Source organism: Vanellus vanellus, assembly GCF_965231255.1.
Source record: "Vanellus vanellus genome assembly, chromosome: 5".
In the NCBI taxonomy this organism is placed as follows: Eukaryota; Metazoa; Chordata; class Aves; order Charadriiformes; family Charadriidae; genus Vanellus; species Vanellus vanellus.
The window spans coordinates 58,236,006-58,257,521 of NC_138910.1; the positions used below are offsets into that span (position 1 = coordinate 58,236,006).

Below are 21,516 nucleotides of genomic sequence, written 5' to 3' on the forward strand. Positions count from 1 at the left end.
TCCGCTGTGATGGGGAAGGAACCCAGTCTAAGTCCTAAATTAGATTTTCCTAATGCTAGCCACAGAAAGAGCTTCAATACATTTTAATTTTTATAACAATCATGTGTGGGTTCCTCTCCCCTCCCCCGCCCTGCAAGAAATCCTCCTTCTGAAGAAGAAAATATTCTTGGTACTTTTAGTTTAAAATAATTATCAACCTAATACTCAGTTTTTAATGTGTCTTGGAACGTGCCTGCAGGTTGGGAAGTAGAGGGAGAAGAAGATTTGAGAAGGCTGAAATGTTCTTTTTACTGTGTTGTGGCAGCTCTGGTCTGCTTTCTCAGGGTATCAGTGCAAGGCTTGAATGCTGTAAATAAGAGCTTCTTTACGGTTGGTTGGACATGACTGTGAAAAGTTGTATGCTGTGCTGTGAGTGCTGTTATCAGCTTTATGTACTATATTTAAAACCTCAAAAAATAGTATATGCTATTCAGTGTGAAAAGTTTTATGGAAAGAAACTTTCTGTGGCCCTTGTGGTATTTTGGCTGGGACGGTCACAGATGAGTTATGCTTAATCTCTGGTTAGAAACTTTTGCGTGGTATTGAGTTGGGTTGTTTTTGCATTGGTTTTGATTTGTTGGAAAGCAATATATTGGAAACTAAAATATCAAACCCCAAAATTCATTAAGTTTCAGACTTTACATTAAAAAGACTTGCTACTTGATATATACTGCTACAGTGCATCATCTCAAATTATCTCAGATTTGTCTGATGTGATGTGTAATGTGACTACAGAACTGGATTTCCCATGATGCAGCATGATTGATCAGGTACTAGAATGTGCAAGAGTTTTCCTGTCCACAGTTAGCACTGCAATAGATATTTTCCTATAAAGCTTTCCTTATTCCACCTCTACGTTTACAGTAGAAAATACACATTTGCTGTAGTTTTTTTCTGGTTTTTGTTGTATCATTAATTATCTTTCTGTATTGTGCTTCACTTTACTCTGTCTTCAGGGTAAGCATATTATTTCTTATTTTGCATGGTTCTTTTCTAATGCCTTTATCAGAACATTGATGACTGGAAACTTTGCTTTCACATAAATGTGAATGCTCTTGAGCATGAAATGCCTTCTTGTCTGACATGAATCAGCTGATAACAGTTTAGATAAACATTAATATTTTTAATATACTATTTCTTTATGAAGAGAATTATGAGGCAATGGGTTAAATCCTGATCCTTTTGAAATGTAACTCAAATTTGAGAATATATTTTGCTGATATGTAAACTGAAATAGAACACATGACGTTTTCCCATTCCTGTTTGACCTGAAACCCAAGACAGAACGAATGATTAGAAATAGAAAGAAAATGCTGTTCTTCTCAGTAAATGCAATGGCATTGTTCATTTTGAGACAACTGCTTGGAAGTATCTTCTAAGCCTGCGTAAAAAGAAAAGACTGAGGAACAGGATACATTTCTTCTCTTGTTGATTCCTGCTCTTTCTGCAGAGGATCCTCTGTAATATGCTGAGGCTCTGGTCCCTTCCAGATTCCTTTAATCTATGGGTGATGTACTTCAGTGGCATCTCCTTTGATTCACTAAACTTTTGTTCTTTGGGATTTTTAGGCTTTTCCTTCTGAGTGATGTGGCTTTGGGTGGAAAAGGGAGAAAAATGATACCTTTTGAGTGGTGGAAGGAAAGGTGATCAAAATTTAAGAGGTCCTTTTGGTTTATGAATAGTTGCTGTGTGCCCCTAAAAGAGCTACTCAGGCTCATGACTTAAAAAAAAAAAAAAAAAGCTGTTTTAGAAAGTCTTTGTTCTAGATTGGCCTTAGCCAACAAGAAAAAGCATGAAGTTAGATGGCAGTGAATTGATAGGGAATATGAAAGATGTGTAGGTGGTGAAGAAAGAACAGGTTTTTAGATAGATAATTTATTGGAGTAATCATTAGAATCTTAAAATCACTACACTAAAACCTGGTCGGCTTTAAAGAAAGTGAGGCATTCGCTCTTTATGATACATTTTTATGATCTTTAAGAACCAAATAGTACTTGGAACCAAACTAGGTCCTCCTGTAGGTAATAGTGGACAAGATAAACTGAAGTTTGTATTATGTTCCAAAGTTTGTATTGTATTATATGGTTTCAGTTATGCAATTAGGAAAAATGTGTCCAAATTTTATCATACAGTAGAGAGATGAAGTTGTAAGTCTGTTTATCTGGATAAATCTTCTGTCTTGTTTAGGGTATTATAATCCGATACTTTAGCCCATAGGTGCAAAAAACCCAACTTATGTTGAAAGAAGGTGGAGGGCCTTGTGATAGCTCTTCTGTGAGGCAGCAGCTTCATTCTTTGCCGTTTTAGCACTATGCTTTCTTTCCTCTCAATAGTAACTTTTTCTATTAAGGACTGTAAAATGAAACTGAATGGCTTTATAAAATATAAAGAAACTCAAATATTACTTTTAATATAAAGAAGAATGAACACAGTGTATCATCTTTGTTCTGTTAATAGGAGGTATATTTTCAGTAGTTCATGTATTTCAATGTTTGTGGAAGATAGAGAAGAATTGAAGAGAATTTTTACATATGAATGGAAGTTATATAGTGATATGCTCGTGTTAAACAACTGTGTATGACTGTCTTTTTTTTTTTTCTTTTCATCCACTATGCTTATTATTTTTGAAGATTGTTCCTGTTCTAATTAAATGAATGGATTTTTTTCTTTGGTTTGTTCTTGAAAAATGCTCCAGTTGCTAGGATTAATTTGATATGCTTTCAAATCAGATGAGCCTCTGCACATTAGGCTGATACTTCTGACATGGTTTTCCAAGCTATGCCGATCTAAACCAAATGGTCAACAAAAAGCAGCTTTTGTTGTGAGTGTAAATCCTGTAACTTGTTCTATGGAGTTTTCAGGACAGTCCATAGTTAACTGTGTAGTCTAAGAGGTTTTTAGTAGCCCCTTGGCAAACATGTTGTGAAATAAAGGCCTTGCTCTGCAGAGTTAACAACCACAGAATAATACATTATTCTGGTTTAAAAACTTCTTTACTTTTTTGAGATTAATTCTATCCTGATAGCTGTACCTTGCTGGGTGGTATCCATGCTTGTTTTAGTTAGCAGGAGTTGTGGTATTGACATCTTGCATATCATAGCAGAGAGAGAGACACTAGTGAGCAAGTTAAAACAGTACTGAGTGTACGGTTATTTTCAAGCATAAAAGCAAAATCCCATTTGCTTTTTGAGTACAGTTTCATTTTCAGCAGGCGGATTAGAGGAATGACCTTTCTGACCCTAGGAACTTAAACAGATTCTTTGAATGTTTTTTTTATAAGACTTTTCAGTCCCGGAGAGATCGATGCTTGTATGGTTACCTATATTTATGTTTCATTGCAATTTGTGGCTGGCCTATATTTTAGTCTAGGAGTTATTTATAATACATAAAAATGAAACTTCTCTAATGAGTATCTCCAACTTTAATGCATGAAGTTGTGATTTTGTGTGTTGAAAAAGCTTCTGGTCTTTCCTTTCAGTGTTGTAGATTCTTGCATTCTTACCCTCGGGATTTTTTTCCTATTTTAATTCCTATACATTGTGCATTCCTATGTTTTTGCTGGAAAAATACCAGAAAGTTATGGAATCCTAAGCATTCTGATATAAATAATATATAAAAATACATTAATCCTTGTTATATTTTTTTTTTCTTGCCTGATACAGTCTAGCTTAATATTAAATTACGCACCCAGTATTTCAGTGTTACTGGTTTTGACAGTGTTATGCTAGTTTGGGGAAGTTATTGAACAACAACAACAACAAAAAATTAAAATTCCTGTGCTCCCCCCAGTCTTGGAAATGGGAAAGATAACAGAAAAAATTGAATGGATTACTTAATAAAATTTAAATAAACCTGCAAACAGTCACCAGTGCACCAGTGGGTCATTTTTAAATTATACTCCTGCTTTTTAAAAAGGATCAATAGGGAGGATAAACAAAACACATGTACAGTAACGGACCAGTGCTTTGTACATAAATTTGATCTTTGGAAATAAGCATGTCAATAGTGCGTTGGTATCTTAGCAGTATGAATAGTGAGCTTCTATGTTATTTGTTAAATTAAGTGTGTGTAGCAACACCTGTATGCATTGGGCAACTTACTTAAGACTAGCCAAACCCTGGTAAATATTTTTTAACTGATTTTGAAATCACTCGTGTTATCCAATGTATTGCTGCATAGCTGTGACCTAACTGTCCCAAATTTGCTGCTCATGTTTTCAAATGCGGTGGTTCTCAGTGTAAGATGCTCTTCCTTGTACATCCACATAACAAAATGCTTGAGAATGAAAAAGTGATCCTTCCTCAGGTTCATAAAATGATCCTAGTTACTTGAACAGGAATAAAAAACAGACGATGTTTTTTTTTTTTTTTTTTGAGGTGTGGTTTTTCTGGTTATTGTGACAGCTAAGGTAGCTACAGGGTGTATTTTAAGGACCAGGTCTGCATAATATGATAATTCAGATTTTGTTTCAAGGTGTGTGGTAAAATCCATATTTCTGGTTCACCTCAGAGAAAAACATTAAAGTGTAAATAAAACTAGTTGTTTGTGGATTCAGATTTCCTGCTGTTAATGCTGCGTTGTGTTCTAGATTTCATCAGTTTAAAGCAGATTTTCAATCTTTTTTTTAGGTCAAATATACGGCCAGACTATGCAGATACAAGCTTTCATGAGTTCAAAATGCATACCTTCAGTCGCGTGACGTCTTGCAAAGTCTGTCAGATGCTTCTGAGGTAAGACTTTTTTAAGTTTTTTTTTTCCCCAGGTGAAATATCTGAGTCAAAGGAGTGTGTGGAAATACATGGCTAGCTGGTTACCTGTACAAGACAGACAAGCCATGAAGTCATACATAGTATTTCTTGTTGTATTAGCAAATTTCTATAATCAGATTTCCAAATATTAGCAGGAGTGCTGTTAAAAGCTCAAAACATAAAGATGCTCCTCATTTATCAGAAGGCTGCTTTATCACAATTCTTTGAGAATTGCTTTATTTAATGTAGTTCTTATGTAAGAGTAAATTACGACAATTTTGTACAATTTTGACTACCATGGCTGTTCCACAGGTCCCGTTGCTGTAGACCACCGGTCACAAGAACAGCTGGAATATTTTTTTCAGAAAATCAGATGATGATGATGCTCGTAAATGTTTGATATGGGGAACTTGTTTTGTGAGACAGAAAATAACTGTGAGGCATTAACAGGCATTCCTGAACCTGAGATACATAGGCAAATTGTAGATAGGTGTTGCAAAGCTAGATAAGAAATGCTAGCAGACAACTAATGCTTTCACTAACAAGGATTCGTAAGGCTCACTTAAGCTAAGAAATTCCATGTTTTCTGCCTCTTTCCTCTGAAACACACACATCCTTGAACATCTTTTAGGAGCTACCTTGTTTTTTTTTAAGTGTGGAATGTCCAATGGTATAAAGGTACGTACTGAACCTAAGTTTCATAGTGTAAGCTGGAGATGCAAAAGCTTTGTAAACTTCGGCCAGTTCAGGTGGTAATGTTGCATATTGTTGCTGTTCTGAAAATTTTAGAAAGGACATTTGCAGTATGGGTAGTGCTTTTGTTAAGCGCAGGCATGGAAAAAAATAACCTCGGGTATATTCTTCCTTTTTCATGTATTTTTTTCCTTTAGCAACCTTTTTCCTGAACAGTGAGACTGACCTGGATTTTCAGAGATTTTTTTTTTTTAGATGATTTTTTTTTCCTCTCAATGCAATAAGTTCTAAGGGACTATGAAGAGTGGTGCAGACATCCTGAACTTAGAGATGGCAGGGCTAATTTCTGAATTTGAAGCAGTATAGTTGAGTCGTCATGTGACTGTCACTGCACTAACTGCTGTTGCTGAGAAATGGCTGTCTTGCTTTCAGGACACAGCCTGCGTGATGCTGCATTGTTCTGCATAGGCATGCCAATTTGCTCAAAGATAGCTTGGGTATTACCGAGTGCTGCCTTGTGGTATATAGACGTGTCCCTGATATCTATGTTGTATTGAAAGCCTACTTCACTTAGCCCCATAAAGTGCCTAAATCACTTTTTAAAATGGATTGTCATTTTAAGCTTCAAATACAAGCTAATGTGTAAAGACTTGAAAAAAAACCAAAACCTGAACCTTAGTGCCTAATCTTTAACTGGGGATAAAATCCTGGTCTCAGAAGTGTCTGTAGTCAAGGCTAATGTTATGTCCTATATTTTTATCTAGAGAATCCTGCGTTCCTGTGTAGCAATAAGGGAAAAAATAAAAATGGAAGACTGCATTAAAATATTTTTATACTTTCTACTTATTTGTCTTTAAGTTTGTGTATTCCAATACTTAAAAATACTGAGCTTCTGAATTTAATTAAAAATATATTTCATCATGAACAGTCTGAAAATTGCTGTAGTAAATAGCAGTTGCTGTACATTTTGTTAAGGTATAACTTGTTCAATCCTGTGTTGCATATGAGACACCTGATTTTCCTTTGGAGCTGATGGTGCCACATTAGACTAGGATGCATAATCACTCCAATCAGGTCAGGATAATCTTGGAGACAAACAAGTCTAGTGTGAAGGGTAAGCAGATACATCAGTAGATGGAACTCATATAATTGCTCAGAGGTACACGTAAAAAACTGTGTCCCTGTTAGCCATTCAGTGAATTCGACCTGAGAGAAAAGCCATACAAAATCTGAAATAAATCAGTTTCCTCAGACTCAAATCCAGATTCTAATTCATTAAAGGAAATTGGAGAATATTTAGAGTAAGGGAAGTCTCCTTATTTAGCAGCTGTGAATGTTAACTAAAGTGTACCTGGATGTCGCTTTCTTTTTTTTACTTTTGTGTGTGTAAAAATGAACAAATTTAAAGTCAAGAATATTTGCAATATCACATATAAACTCCTTAATGCAACTCTCTTAGAAAGGATCTTATTCTTCATGGTGTCTAGGCAAATTCTCATTGAGATGAAACAAAGTGTAGAGCTATAGTAGGATATACATAATGGTACGATTTCAAGTGTACTGTTCCAAAGTTGCTTTGGGCTAAATTGAAATGGAGATTGTTATTCTACCAGTAGTCTAGAAGAACTATCTGGTTGTGATTTTTAAATGGCTAGTAGTGACGAAAAGCAGATGAGCTGCTTGTCAGTTGTCACTTTTTCTCGAGCCTTTAAGGGCTATCATTATGCAGAGCAGCAAATGACTTCTCATACCTTCTGCCATGTCTCTTATTTCCTTTATGCGTGGAATTTATCACCTCTAATGTATCACTACTTAATTTTATTTTACAGGGGAACATTTTATCAAGGCTATTTATGTTCTAAGTGTGGAGCTGGAGCACACAAAGAATGTTTAGGAAGATTAGACAATTGTGGCAGAGCTAATTCAGGTGGTAAGTCATTTTTATTGTTAGAATACCATTTTTAATTAGGACATAAAACTTGCTAGATATAATTAAGGTTTAATTTAACTCTAATTTGTGTTTATTGTAACATACATACTTGTGAAACTACCATTTATAAGCACAATTAGAATTGCATTTAGAATTCATAGGGATTTTTATTGCTACTAAATTGAAATGTTTGAAAGCAGGAGAGGACTGTTATAGGACAAACCCAATTTCTTCGTCAATGTCGTATACAACAAGGAATTGCTCTTGTTTTAACCGTAGACTGCTCATATGTAACACCTACTGTATGGCATATCATCTGTCATCCTTGTGGTTCTCCCTTTATGTCTGTGTCAATTTCCATATTTTCCTCTCAGCTCCTAACACTGTTTGTGTTGCCTTTTTCATCTCTTTGGTTTCCATGGTTTCTGTCCACTCACAATATTCACAAAAAGGTGATTGGCTCTCTCCTTCCCACATCTAAGGACCACTTTTTCCTCTTTCAATCGATTGCTGTACTCTGAGAGTTTCTTCCCTGGTCATTGTCACTTTGCACTTCCCCTATTCTTCTTCTGCTCTTTGGGATCTTAAGGACTCTTTTGACTTCAGCCACCATTTGGTTTCCCTTGGATGACTCCAAATTTGACCTCTTCCCTTTCTGCTTAGTATTGTATCTGTAATTCTCTCTCTCTCTGACATCTTTTGGATCTCCCACTGCTAATGCCAAATGTTAGCTCTCATAATTTCCCCCCCTTCCCTTCCCTTCCCTGTAGCTATTCAATTGGTGACAGTGAGTTTGTTACACTCACTGTTGGCTAGTCACATAACCATAGTGCTATTTTTGACTCTTACCTCTATCCAGGTTCTTAACTATTCTTTCTTCTTTCTAGAGATTTGGTGCTGATGGGGGGGGACAACTGACAAATACACACCCACTCACCCCTGAATTTCCCTCCCCATTAATATGTTTGAATTCCTGTTGTTTGAATGTGTTTGAAAGAGAAAAGCCGTTGGAACACATGATGAATTTGGGAAAGTGTAGTTGTATATGTTGGGGAAGTTTCTAATTAATTGTCTTTCTCACTTCCCTAAAATCTGTACATTCCTTTCCAGAATTATTTCATAATAGTTTGTGAAGTTTCTCGTCTCACATATCTCGCATGAAGTACTGCAAACTCCTCCATTGGGTTATTTTCTTTTTTACTATCGAAAATCTTTGCAAAATGCTGTTGCAGAGATAATCTCTCTCCCGCTGCTTGAATTACATCATGACTTCCTCCACTGCTCTTCAGTAAGCTGCTGCTTCAAGATTTTGGTTCTAGCCTTTTGTTCCTTTCAAAACTGTATAAGCACGTTTCTGTCTTTGTCCCTGTTTGTGTTACTTCCTGACTTCTACCTGGCTTTTCTCTCACTGTGCTATTTGCCTGCTTCATTCTTTCGTAAAATCATCAGGATCATGGAATCATAGAATAGTTTGGGTTGGAAGGGACCTTTATAAGTCATCTAGTCCAACCCACCTGCAATGAACAGGGACATTTTCAAACTAGATCAGGTTCCTCAGAGCCTTGTCTGACCTGACCTTGAACGTTTCCAGAGATGGGGCATCTACCACCTCTCTGGGCAACCTGTTACTGTGTTTCACCACCCCATTGTAAAAAGTTTTTTTCCTTGTATCTCATCTAAATCTTCCATCTTTTAGTTTAAAGACATTACCCCTTGTCGCATCGCAACAGGCTCTGCTAAAAAGTTTGTCCCCATCTTTCCTGTAGGGCCCCTTTAAGTGCTGAAAGGCTGCAATAAGGTGTCCTTTGAGCCTTCTCTTCTCCAGACTGAACAACCCCAACTCTCAGCCTGTCTTCATAGCAGAGGTGCTCCAGCCCTCTGATCATCTTCATGGCCCTCCTCTGGACCCACTCCAACAGGTCCATGTCTCTTCTGTGCTGGGGGCTCAGCAGGTGCTGGCTTCTGCTGCAGTCAATAAACTTTGTTTTCTTGTTTGTTTTTCTGTATTGGAGATCTTAGCCTGGATTTACTAAAAATAATCCTTGGTAGATCTCAAGACAATAGAAGCAACCACAGGTTTTTTTCATTGAAATGCTTTTTGGAACACAGATTTTTCATAGAACCACCTATGGATATTCTAAACAAAATAAATATTTAAAATTAAAATTTCAATATTTTAAAGCTATTACATTTAAATTAATAGAGTGGAAAAACAAACACATACTGTTCTTCGCAAGAGAGCCATCTTCTGTGGTATAACCCTCCCCCCCCCCCCCCTTCTACTTTTTTCTTTCTTTTGCACCTTCTGTTTTAATCGCTTTTGTAGTTTTTATTTTAATTGGATAGCTGGCACCCCAGGAGGCAGGAGCTTGTCTTTCTATTCCTCTGTAGAGATCTGTGGACACATATGGTGCAATGTGTATCAGTAAGAATGACCGTAAATGCCTAGATAACACAAGGTCTGATTTCTTGCAGTTTTCCTGCATATACACTTAAGTAATGCTGTGCACTTGCTAGAGGGAACAAAATCAAGAAAAAAAATATCACATTCCTGCTCCTTTGTAAGCGGAATAAATTATCATTTTACAACTTCAAAGGAGCAGAATGTTATTTTGGATTTTACTTTAAATCATTGCTCTGATTTTTGTAAAATGATGCTATACTGAGTCTTTCTTCAGTGAAGTTGGAAGCAACTGGATTGTTAAAATACTGCTTGGTGTTATGTGTTTTGCTTATGTCCAGGTGTTCTGCCCTCTGTCCTCTCTTCAAACTTTTTTCCCTTTTCAGTCTATTTTTCTTCTAGGCAAAGGGTCCCAGATTTCTGTAGCTCTAGTACAAGCTGGAAGAGTTGTGTATCTTCCACATGCTCATGAGCCAGAATGACAGGAGGTGCTAGGCTGTGGCTTCCTTACAGCCTGCTCTGAGAGCAGATCATAGCTGCAAAAACAAACTTTAAATTACAGTTCTTGCCGTGCTCCCCCTTGCTCTATGAATGAATGCATATGGAAAGGACAAATGGTTTTGCCCACTTTGCTGAAAATGTGTCCTCTCTCCACCTCATGAGGGACTTTGGCCAATAAGTAGGAAGGGAAATCTTGAGATTTTTCTCTACTGTTTTCCATTTTTACTCTTTATTTGCCTGTTTAAAGAAAGAAGTGTTGATTAAGCAGTGCTGCCATTCATAATGTGCACAGAGAAGGGAAAGGTTTAAGGAGGAGCTTCACCACTTCCTGCTTTCCTGTATAGTCCATAAAGGGATGGGACAATTTAGACTCTTTTAAGTACTGGTTTGTGCAGCTTGAGTATGAATGATTTTCCAGACCTGTGTTTTCACTTTTCCAGAGCTATGCCTGATAAATTAGGAAATGTTATTAAAAGAATGCAGATGCAAAGATATAATGTAAAAGTCAATGTTTGCACTGCATTTTGTGGAAAAAGTATGCTCTATATGCACAAAATTTTGAATTTTGAAGCTTTTCCTTTTGAAATCTTTAGAGAAATTAATTTATGATAAAATTATTTTTTTCTAATGGTGATATTTGCCGCTCCTGGGGAAATTAGCAAAGGTGGCCTGAGAGTGCTGTTAGATAAAAAAAATTGTGGAGCATAGCCGGAATGCTTCAATAGAAGCAAAGTGCCTGGAACATTTATTGTATCGCTATATATTTCTTTTGTTTCTAGGGGACTATTACAGCCTTTTTCACAGGGTATAATGGACGTGAAACACAGTCATCCTTTTAGGAAACTGGACATTATTATTCCCTAGTCATGTGGTATTTGTTATGGCCACAGACATGGAATATCTATCTATCTATCTATCTATCTATCTATCTATCTATCTATCTCCCATGATATATGCGTGGTCTGTTTATTCTGGTCTCCTGTCATTCTGCCAGTGGTTGATTCCAGATGCTTCACAGGGAAGTGCAAATCCTCCGTGTGATAGACAATGCCCAGGAATGATGCTACTTTCTTAATCCTGTTAAATTTTCTTTTTATCTTTTTGGTGTTCCAAGAGGTTTTTTACATCTTGTTAATGCTTTTGCATAGCTTCCCTGTTTTTGCTGATAGAAATATCTAAGTGCATTTCAGAAGTTTTGGAACAGTGAGTTTTGTAACTTTTGTTTGGCTTTTGTGTGTGTGGTGGTTTGTTTGTTTTTTTTTTTTTGTAGTTTGCATATCTTATCCTGGTTATGTTTGACCTTTTTACCATTTCTATTTTTTTAATTTAACATGCGACTTTGTGGGTTTTTGTGAGAATAGTCAATGGAAGGCCTTGACTGACTGCTTCTATATGATAAATTATTTTATAACTTCTCATAGCCTCTTATGAGTATACTCTCTGAACTCAATAGTCTTAACTTTTTCTGTTGTCTCTTCATAAGTGGAATTTTTTCTGTGCCTCAAATAATTTTCATTCCCATTCTGTAGACCTCTTCTGATTCGAGAGGTCTGTTTTAAGAGATTATCAGAATTCAAAACACTGCAATGAGAATATACCATTAGGTTTCTTAAAGGCATTTGAATTTTCCCCAGCATTTTCTGGTTTTGTACAGTTTAAGATTTTGTTTTCTTTTTAGACCATTGAGCAGAAGTTTTTACTAGCCTTTCTGAAATGGTGCTTAGAACCTCTCTGAGTGGATTAAATCTTTTTGTATTTTGTTCCAAGTCACAGTTTTTGAAAATTCAAAAGTCCGACATCCAAAGACAGATGAAACCTTTAGAATGACAAATTTAATAAATGTTGGATTTAGATGATACACTTCTGAGAAGCATTGACAAAATCTGAAGATAAATTTCTGTGTTGTCACGCTATGCCTTATACACAAGCATATGCCAGCTCTTCAGATTTTTTGCTTCAGAGAAGGCCAGTTCAACAGACTATAGAAGTTGCAGCAATAAAAGGTGCAGAGTTAATCGGTTGAATTAATAAATAAAAATGTCTGCATTTAGCCCTTGGTGGTTTTTTTTGTTATTGTTTCTGCCCTTGTTGCCATAAGTTGGCAGTGCTGGTTGAAGTCTTCTGTCCTCATTTCTGTCATTATTGATTTAACTTTTTTCCTCTGAAATGCTGCCCTGTACATGCTGAAGTAGTCCTCTGCATTTTCATGCATTTTGCTTTTATGTCCCATCACTTGGTTTTTCTGTGACTCGAAATCCTCCATGCCCCCTCTTTTTTGCTAATGTTCTGGTGAACTCCTCAAAGTCTGATTGTGCAGTCTTAAACACAAGGCCTTACGAAATCCTTAATCACAAGGATTACAAAATGGATGCACGCATTTCTCTGACGGGGCCATTTATAAGGATGTATGTGGTGTTCTTTTCTCCAGTGGCTGATGTGGAGTTCTCCTCTTCCCTTTCTACCTCTTCTGGCTTCTCAATTGCACTCCTAGGTCTTATTTCAAGGCACAGGACAATTTTACTTACCTGGTGATGCTCTCCCACTAGTTGGAAGAGTTTATATTTGAGAATGGTTAAGACTGGGACCTTTGGTAAGCAAGCATGAGTAAGACACACCTTTCGTAGACAAAGGGAGAAACTGTCTCTTTCACTATTCCCACTGTCATTGGACTGGTTGTTCTGTGGCCCTTGCAGTTTCTGCAGAGGTCCTCAGGATTGATAAAACAGTGTCGCTCTGCCCAGAACATACTCCGGAACTCCAGTCTGTTTCCCAGTCCAAACCAGCAGAATTAACAATCCAGACTATTGCCAGACTGGAATTTTTCCAAGTCTGTCCAATTATATTAAATTAAGTATTCTCAGGCAAATGGTTGCTGGTTCAACAGACTATTGAATATTTCAATTAGATGAACCTCCAATAATGGTTCTAGAATCTGTTTTGAATATTTTAAATATGGTGCCAAACCCACAAAATTTTCTTCTTTATATCACTGTTCCCAGGGAATGTTAGAAACATCTCTCATCAGGGGCATGAATGGATTAGAAAAACATTAACTGGGCATTTTTATAGTAATTTTTAGTTAACTTATGCATGATTCCTTTCTCCTTCAGATAATTCCGTTTGAAAAAGTACTGCATTTCCTTAGGTGGAAAAGAAGTTTCTTTAACTGTGTGATGAACTTGAAAGAAAATGTTACCATACGAATGGCTTAAGTTTAGAGTTACTTTCATATGGTAATGTGTATGCCCAATAATATAGTCCATGCTGTTTATGTAATAATTGCTTGCTACAGCTCATTAGACATTATTCATAAAAAGCATGTGTTTTTGACATCTAAAAAGAAACCAGCAGCTTTCACAGTTTACCTTTTTGCTGGCTTGATCAATAGTTGCAAAATTGCTGGCTCTCCTCCAAACCTATTATGTCAGTAGAATTGACAAGTAAATGCTCGAATCCCAGAATGTCTGTTGGACTTCTGCCACTTTTTATTTGACTGCAACAAAGGTTGAGCTCTACTGTTTAACTAACCATCCTTGCTCAACCTGAACAAAAGTCACTTAGGAGGCTTGGTATTTTGTGCAGAGTCCTATGCTATGGTACGTCTAGGTCACAATTTGCTTTTTTTTCTGATTATGCAGTGACTGGCTAAACTACTGGAAAGGAGCAGGTAGTCCCACAGCTCCTTCAAAGTGGCTTACTTTATAGTTCCTGCATTTTAAATATTTTGATTTTTCTTTTAAAATAGGAAGGCGAGTAGTTTACTACATATCCTTTTTATTTACTCTCCATTTAGTTAGCGTGTAAATCCAGCCATTCTATTGCATCCCTGAGGAGCAGCTTACTCCCACTCTCTGATTTGTGCTCCCTTACTTACTGAGGCCAGCTGCTGCTCTTGTTGCTTTTGTAGTAATATGTAATTATCAAAATGTGACCCAACGGTATCATGGCCTCAGTGAATAAACAAAAAACCTAAAAATTTTGCTGAACTATGGCAGTAAAAGTAGCTTGCTGTCAGAACTGAGAACTTGCTCACTTGATAATTTCATTGGCACATTGGTGATGACTAGGAGCTTGAGTTAAAATTGTCACATATAAAATAACTGCTGGTGGGATATCCTCAGACATCCATTTTTTGTTCTAAAAATAGAAATAAATAGAAATGAGGGGGTTTTGCTCCTGTACTTGTGAAACATTTGGGAAAAAGATCTCCTGAGGAAGCAATTCACATAACTCAATACAGAATATTCTGAAATACAGGAATTTTTAAACTGTAATGAAATAACGAGACAAGCATAAGTCTTATTTTTTGAATAGGCTTTTATGTGGAAAAACAGATACTAAATATTTTTCTGTTTCTGAAGTGTTAATAGTGAAGTTGCAATGGCATTTTGGTCCATCGGTGTGGGCAAAATTTTGCGCTTTCGTTTTAATCCAATCCCCCCACCTCCTTTTTCATTAAATTTATTATGCAAATTATCATGAGTATTTATTACCTTAATGTGTAGTGATTTCTTAAATCCAATTATTGAAAGTTAACCAATGAGTTTCTTAATTATTTATTTTGAAAAGTTTTGGGATGCTGCAATCACCAAATGGAACTCATTCATCTAGTTGGGTTTGGGTTTCCTAGAGGTAAAAATAATATTCAACAGCAACCATTAAAAAACAGTGTCTTTCATTCCTATTGGAAGATAGAATGACATTTCTGTTTCATTTTTTTTTGGTAAGACATCTGCAGAACTAAATATAGGCCATTTAAAAAAAACAACAAACAAACCAACCCAAAACCCAAACCTTAAGTCTGGATTTGAAGTTTTGGCCTTCCCTGCAAGTACTAACCTAAATGCCTTCCCTTCATTTGAAGTCATTTATAATGCTGAGATGAAACATAAAAAGCTGATTTTATTCAGATTTTGGCAAAAATTCTGAAAGGCGTATCAGATTGCGAAAGTAAATACCAAAATTATATTGAATTTCAGCAGCACTTAGGCAACTAATTCCCTTAGGCTCCTTAGAAAACCTCAGTAGTCTACCTGCATCTCCTCCTTTGGGGCGGGCTTATTTTTCTTCTCTTTGCTCACTATACAAATGCAAATTAATACTTTTGGAAAGGTTATAATCATAAAAGTGTTTTCTGTGGCTGACAAGATGATGCCTCCCTGGCGCACTGCATGAGAGAAGGAACGGTAACTGCAAGCGTACGTGAGAAGAGAGCTCTGCCAGTGGTAAACAGGCTGTGCCTCCGCGGCCCGGCCCAGCATCCTTAGCTGGCGTGCTTGGTCTCGGCATGCCTTATCATCTTTGCATAAAATGCTAGAAAGCCAAAGATTTTTTTTTTCCCACACTTTACTATTTCATGTGAATTTTCTTAGCCGAACAACATCTACTCACAGTTAAAGCTTTTTAGTTGATTTACTGTGGATATGGCTATACCATTTACAAGATATTACAGTAAAAGTTTTGAAATGTGGTGAAGTACAGAGGAGGCACGTGCAGTTTGTGCTTTGCCTCAACAGTGTGTGCAGTCCTGGAGAGTGCACACAGGTAAATACAGCTGTGTGTGCTTTGATAAGGCAGCGAACCAAAATCTAGCGTACACCCGAATACCTGTTATCAGATGAGACATTCAAAGAAAAATGTAAAAACAATACCCCTTTTTGTGTCTTCTGTGATGTGTGGTGGTGCGTGCATGCGAAAGTGTTATTGTCTTGATGCAGTCCTTCTGATCACCCGCAGGACTTTTTTTTTCCTAATTTTTAAATAGTACAAGAAAATTCATAGCACAAGAGGCAAATAAAACACCAATGGCTTCAGTCTGTGGTATACTACTGCAATGCTGAATTGAACTTAAAGACATGAAATATAGAAGATTTTTGAGGCTAAAGGTCTACGTCTTATCTTGATATATGTTGGTGTGTTGTGAAAAGACAGAGGCAAGAAAAGGTGTAGACTTGATTTGCAATGAAGAACTGTAGCTTTTGAATTCCCGACGAGTCAATATTTATTTTTGAGATATTCTAAAAAGCCTGTAAAGTTCAGTGGACCCGATTGCCATGCCACTGCTGGAAAGCGCAGTATAACTCGCAGCACGGAGCCTTTCCTGGCCGGCTGGGCGCAGCGCGGCGGGACCAATGAGCTGGGAGGAGAGCGCAGCAGGGTTTGCACAACAGGACCTGGCAAAGCCCCGGGCTGCCGGGGCGGCTGCAGGTATCAGGTAGCAAAAGAAGGCAGCTGGGTTTTCTGTAAATGCAACGCAGAGCAGACTGAGATAGCTATATATCGAAAGCGTACAATTTGCAATCGCCAATAATGCCAATTTTTACTTATGTTTCAGAACACGGGAACCTGAAACATGAGGTAAGGATTTGTTTTCTTTTGCATGTGATGTTTGTTTTGTCGGTGACATAAGAGCTCCTTATTTGCTTTGTGCATGTGCTGTTAGAGCAGGTATGTTTTTCTTCTGTGTTTAACAACAGTTTTCTTTGGAGTGAAAGAAACTAGGAGTTGTCTAAGAAACAAGGTATTCATAATTGAATATAAATGTATTCTGTTCAAAATGTGAGTCAATTTTCAGTTGATATGGCTTAATGCTGAGAACACTGGCAGGGGTGGAGATGTGTTTTTAAGTTACAGGTAAAAACCATACATTGCTTCATAACTGATGTCTAAATCCGTACTGTTCCTAGCAATAGAGTTAAAAGTAATCTTTTATTTATTTATTTATTTTAGTTGAATGCTAGTGAGTCCTGCTGGAATGGTGTGCTAGTCTACCAATCTCTGCCACGCCAGACTGCTGGGCGATGAAGGATTGGCAGGGCAGTGTTTGCTGCTTCATGTAAAAAGGCTTTAGTTGCAGAGCTATCCAGTGGCTGTGGAGTTTATATAGTCTGGGGAGAATGGTAAAATGGGCCCTGTACAGAGAAGCTACCGTGGTGCATGTCATGTACTTTGCTGGCAACCCAAGAAGTCTGCAAGCTACCCTGGGTTATTTTCTCCCCAGACCCTGGTGCCTTTCCCCTGAAGGACAGAAGGACATGGCAGTTGGGTTTTGTCTGCCAGTTCAGACAAAAGAGAGGTGGCACTTTAAATGTGGAGTATAATCATTTCCAACATCTGTTTTAGATCAGAAGTTTATGGTAATTTAACTGCTTAAATGACACGCTGGTTATGAACAACATACGAGCGTGTATGTTACTTCTCTCCACGCTGTCACTGTCACCCTAGATGGCGGTGGTGGGGGCCAGGTGCAGGGAGCCCCTGGCACTCTCTGACCAGCTCCTTGGCCATGGGCCACAGGCAGCAGCAGCGGGCACAGGCTTCCCGGGCCCAGCCAGGGATGGGGATGGGTGAGGCAGCCCAGGAGGAGCTCGGGGTGAGGGGAGAGGGAGGGGGCTGTGCTACCAGAGACCTGTGCCCGAGACGCTGCTGCCTGCCCACTCTCCTGCCTCCTCCCTCAGCCATGCCTCCTGCCAGGTGCTGCTCAGCTTTTTATGTCTCTGCCTAGAAATACCCGCTAGGTAAGGGCACTCTAAAATATGGAAACTACAGCATGGTCCGTTTGCCTGACCGTCTCCCAGTACTGCAGCTAACAGGCATTGCTGGGAAGCCATCGACAGGTTGCTTACTGGGCCTTGCGGATGAGGTTGCCAGACTCAGTAAAGCTAACTGTGTTGAACATACTGTGTCTGGATGAAGAAAATAAGTATACTGGCTGTATCTATATCCCTCCAGCTCCTCAGCTTCTCACCCCCAGCTTAATTTGTGAATCTTTTTTGTGAGGAAAAAATGGCTTCCTTTCTGGAGCTATTGATTTGCTATTGACTATTGAGTTGATCAAAAAATGCCAGGGTTGCTTTCATTTTTACCAAGGCTCTTGTTTAAGTGCCTGCTTTATTTCTCTCTGTGCAGAAGGAAACTTGAGCATAGATGAGGATCTGTCATTGTGGAAAACATGGATTTAGATTTCATAGAATCATAGAATCATAGAATGATTTAGGTTGGAAAGGACCTTGAAGATCGAGTTCCAACCCCCCTGCCATAGACAGGGACACCTCCCACTAGATCAGGTTGCCTAAGGCCACGTCCAGCCTGGCCTTGAACACCTCCAGTGATGGGACCTCAACAACCTCTCTGGGCAACCTGTGCCAGTGCCTTACCACCCTCAAAGTGAAAAACTTCTTCCTAATGTTCAATCTGAACCTGCCCTCTTCTAGTTTAAAGCCATTCCCCCTCGTCCTATCGCTACATGCCCTAGTAAAAAGTCCTTCCGCAGCTCTCCTGTAGGCCCCCTTTAGGTACTGGAAAGCCGCAATAAGATCTCCCCGGAGCCTTCTCTTCTCTGGGCTGAACAGGCTGAATTCATACCACTAATGTAGTAAAATCTACTGGTACTGCAATATATTTAGGAGTATTGAGCATGTTTTCATACAGCTCAGGAAGAACTATTTCCTTAAAATTGTTTTCCATCGGTCCTTTGGTGTATGACTTATGTTGTCACAGAATTATTGGTTGGGTTTTTCTTTCATTTCAGTTAAACATTTCTGTATCTTCCTTTGTGCTTGCTTTTCCCACTCCTGCCCCATTCCCTCTCTTGTGCAGATCTGCGGTTACTCATTCTGCATCAATCTTTATCAGCAATACAGCCTACATTTAAAAGAATTACTAAGATATAATTGAGCCTTTTGTTCTTATTCAGTAATATTACCTTCATTGTAGCAGCAGTTTTAAATTTTTCTTCTTTCCTCTGCAGATGAAACATAACTTGCATCCTTTCTTTAGTTAGAATAGTGGGGTGTGCAGATAGAGCATGTCCGAAGACTCAAGAGTTTGAAAGTTGTTTTTCAACCAAGCTTCTTATTTTGCCAGCTTGCTTAGAGGGCTTAGTAATTTGGTTGTGCCTCAGGGTACTGCTTTCTGGCTTGCCTCGGTATGTGTCCTGCATCAGCTTATATCAACTGCAAGTAAATCGGAGCAACCTAATTGTTCCCTTTGTTATGCAACGTGCTTTACTCTGCTTGGTTTGATTAAAAATAAATAAATGCATGAGCCTTCATGCAAGCTGCCAGTTAAACCAAGTTTGCAAAAGCAGAGCAGTAGTTCACAGATATAGCCCAAAAAATAATGAAATTGATAATTGGAAATTGAGAATTTCATAGGAAATTCTGTCTACTGTAGGTGCAAAGTAGGAGCAGTGAAAGTTTCTACCTTATTAAAGCAATGCAAGCAGCTTGATACTTGTGTTTGTGGACATTATCTGGGGCAGATAATGCCAAAATGCATATTTTTCTACTATCCTGTTCATAAACAAAAAATAAATTTGTTCTTGATATCAAAAGGTGTTGATGTATGAATGAAGCTTCGATGGACTAAGAATGTTTTGAGTCTAGTGTCAGAAAAATGGGATATATGAATAAACTATTGACTCACTAAGAATATTTTTCAAAGTATGATCTTTCTACAAGATAAAGCTAATTGTGATGGTGGTTGGGAGAAATAGCTTAAGAAAACCAGCTTTGCCTAGTAGATTGTGGGAATGAAAGGAGTGCAATGTGCCTACATGAAAACATGTTTATTCATATCCTTGATTTGTATTTTTACTATGCAGAAACGAACAAATGGAATTAGAAGAAACTCTAGACACGTGGACCCAGGTTTGTCATGACTTTTTAATAGTTAAACATTAAATAAAAAGAGCAAGAAAGCTGTAAATCACTTTATGAAGTTGCATTATGAACACTATTGTAATGCACACGACGTTGAGAACTTTATTGCTGAAGTTTTTAAGGTCTAAAGCGATTGCTGTGTTTTTGATTTCAAAGATAAGGTCAGCTGACTGAACTCTAGGTTTTTTCCTTGTTTTTTTTAAGCAGTGTTTCAGTTCTACCTGAACAACAAAATGCCTCTGGGCTTTTGATTAACATGACCCACCCTACTGTACTCTGCAGTTTTAAAAGAAATAACTAAGCGATGAAAAGCGACAGTTGCTCATAAAGCTTAGGTTCTGATCTGCGAAGTTGTGGGTATTCTCAACTCTCTTAACTGTAGTGGTGCTCAGTGCTTAGCTGTGTTGAATATGAGTTGCTCTTCTAAAAGTTGTGAACAAATTGCAGTTTTATGTAGAATTTCAAAGTGATTTTATTCTTCCTGTTAATTTGTAGTAGATACTTTTGTGGAATCATGGCAGCAGCAGCCCTTAAGAAAATTAAATCCATGCTTATAGGCTGTGTACTCAAGTGGGTGAAAATTTCCTCTGGAGACCCATTATGTGTCCATATAAAATACTCAATGGTTTTCGGTATAACTGTGTGATATTTTTAGTGTCATTTTTTACAGTAATTACATTTCTGCCCTTTATGTTTCTTGTATAGTTTAATTACTGGAGATTTGTTATGCAGATATTATTTGGACTAAAACTAAGCTGTGGATTATTAAATATTTCTAGATGTGGACACCTGAGAATAGTTGGAGTCAAACATTAAACAGGATGGCAACTCCATACGCCACATTACAGCCTGGCAGAGCTAAGCACTTTTCAAAAAGTAGGAATGCTGGTTGTGCCACTGGCATTGCAACTGCCTTGGCTCTGAAAGTTTAAATGTTGTAACTAGCTGAAGCAGACCACACCTTTCTTACTCACGTACCTTTGACATGTTTTGGAACACGTATCGTCTCTTTGTTCCCTCTAGCAAAAAAAATTGCTTCATGATACTTCTGAATTGTTCTGTGTGTTGTTGACTGAAGTCATTAAAGATAAAAGAATAAAATAAGCACCCCTTAACTCTGAAAATTAATACAGTCAGAGGGGAAAACATTAAGAATATCAATTAAATATTGCAGGAGAGGATGAGAATACTTCTTCCAAGTGGGACTGTTTGAGTTCTTCCTGTTCAGTATATGTAGGTTTACGTTGCAGTGAAATGTAATGTATGTTTGCAAAATAGTCCTTAGAGGTCCATATCTTTAAACAGCTGTCTCAGGTAGGTTCCTAAAAGGTTAAGTAATTTAGCTTTGAGAACCTTTTGAGTGTACTGGTAGTTTTACTTGCTGCTGAAGTCTGATAGAAGTATTTACGTAATCTTATATACAAGGATATTTTAAAATTAAATTTTATTGATACAGAGTAATTCAAATCACCAGAGTTGCTGAATTAAATAATGTTTGAAAGCTGTGTGAAACCAATGCCTAAAATATGCCCCCATCCCCAT

The 21,516-nt window shown here is 37.7% G+C and overlaps 1 protein-coding gene across 1 annotated transcript in view; it reads left to right on the forward strand.

Moving 5' to 3' along the window:
• Nucleotides 1-21,516, forward strand: part of VAV3 (vav guanine nucleotide exchange factor 3) — a gene marked incomplete at both ends in the record, with an annotated part of 175,846 nt that overhangs the window by 101,655 nt on the left and 52,675 nt on the right. Inside the window, 4 exons of the mRNA XM_082484521.1 lie at nt 4,668-4,769; nt 7,310-7,410; nt 16,647-16,669; nt 19,917-19,962. Coding sequence (XP_082340647.1) covers nt 4,668-4,769; nt 7,310-7,410; nt 16,647-16,669; nt 19,917-19,962 — 272 coding nt within the window. The remainder of the gene's footprint in view (nt 1-4,667; nt 4,770-7,309; nt 7,411-16,646; nt 16,670-19,916; nt 19,963-21,516) is intronic.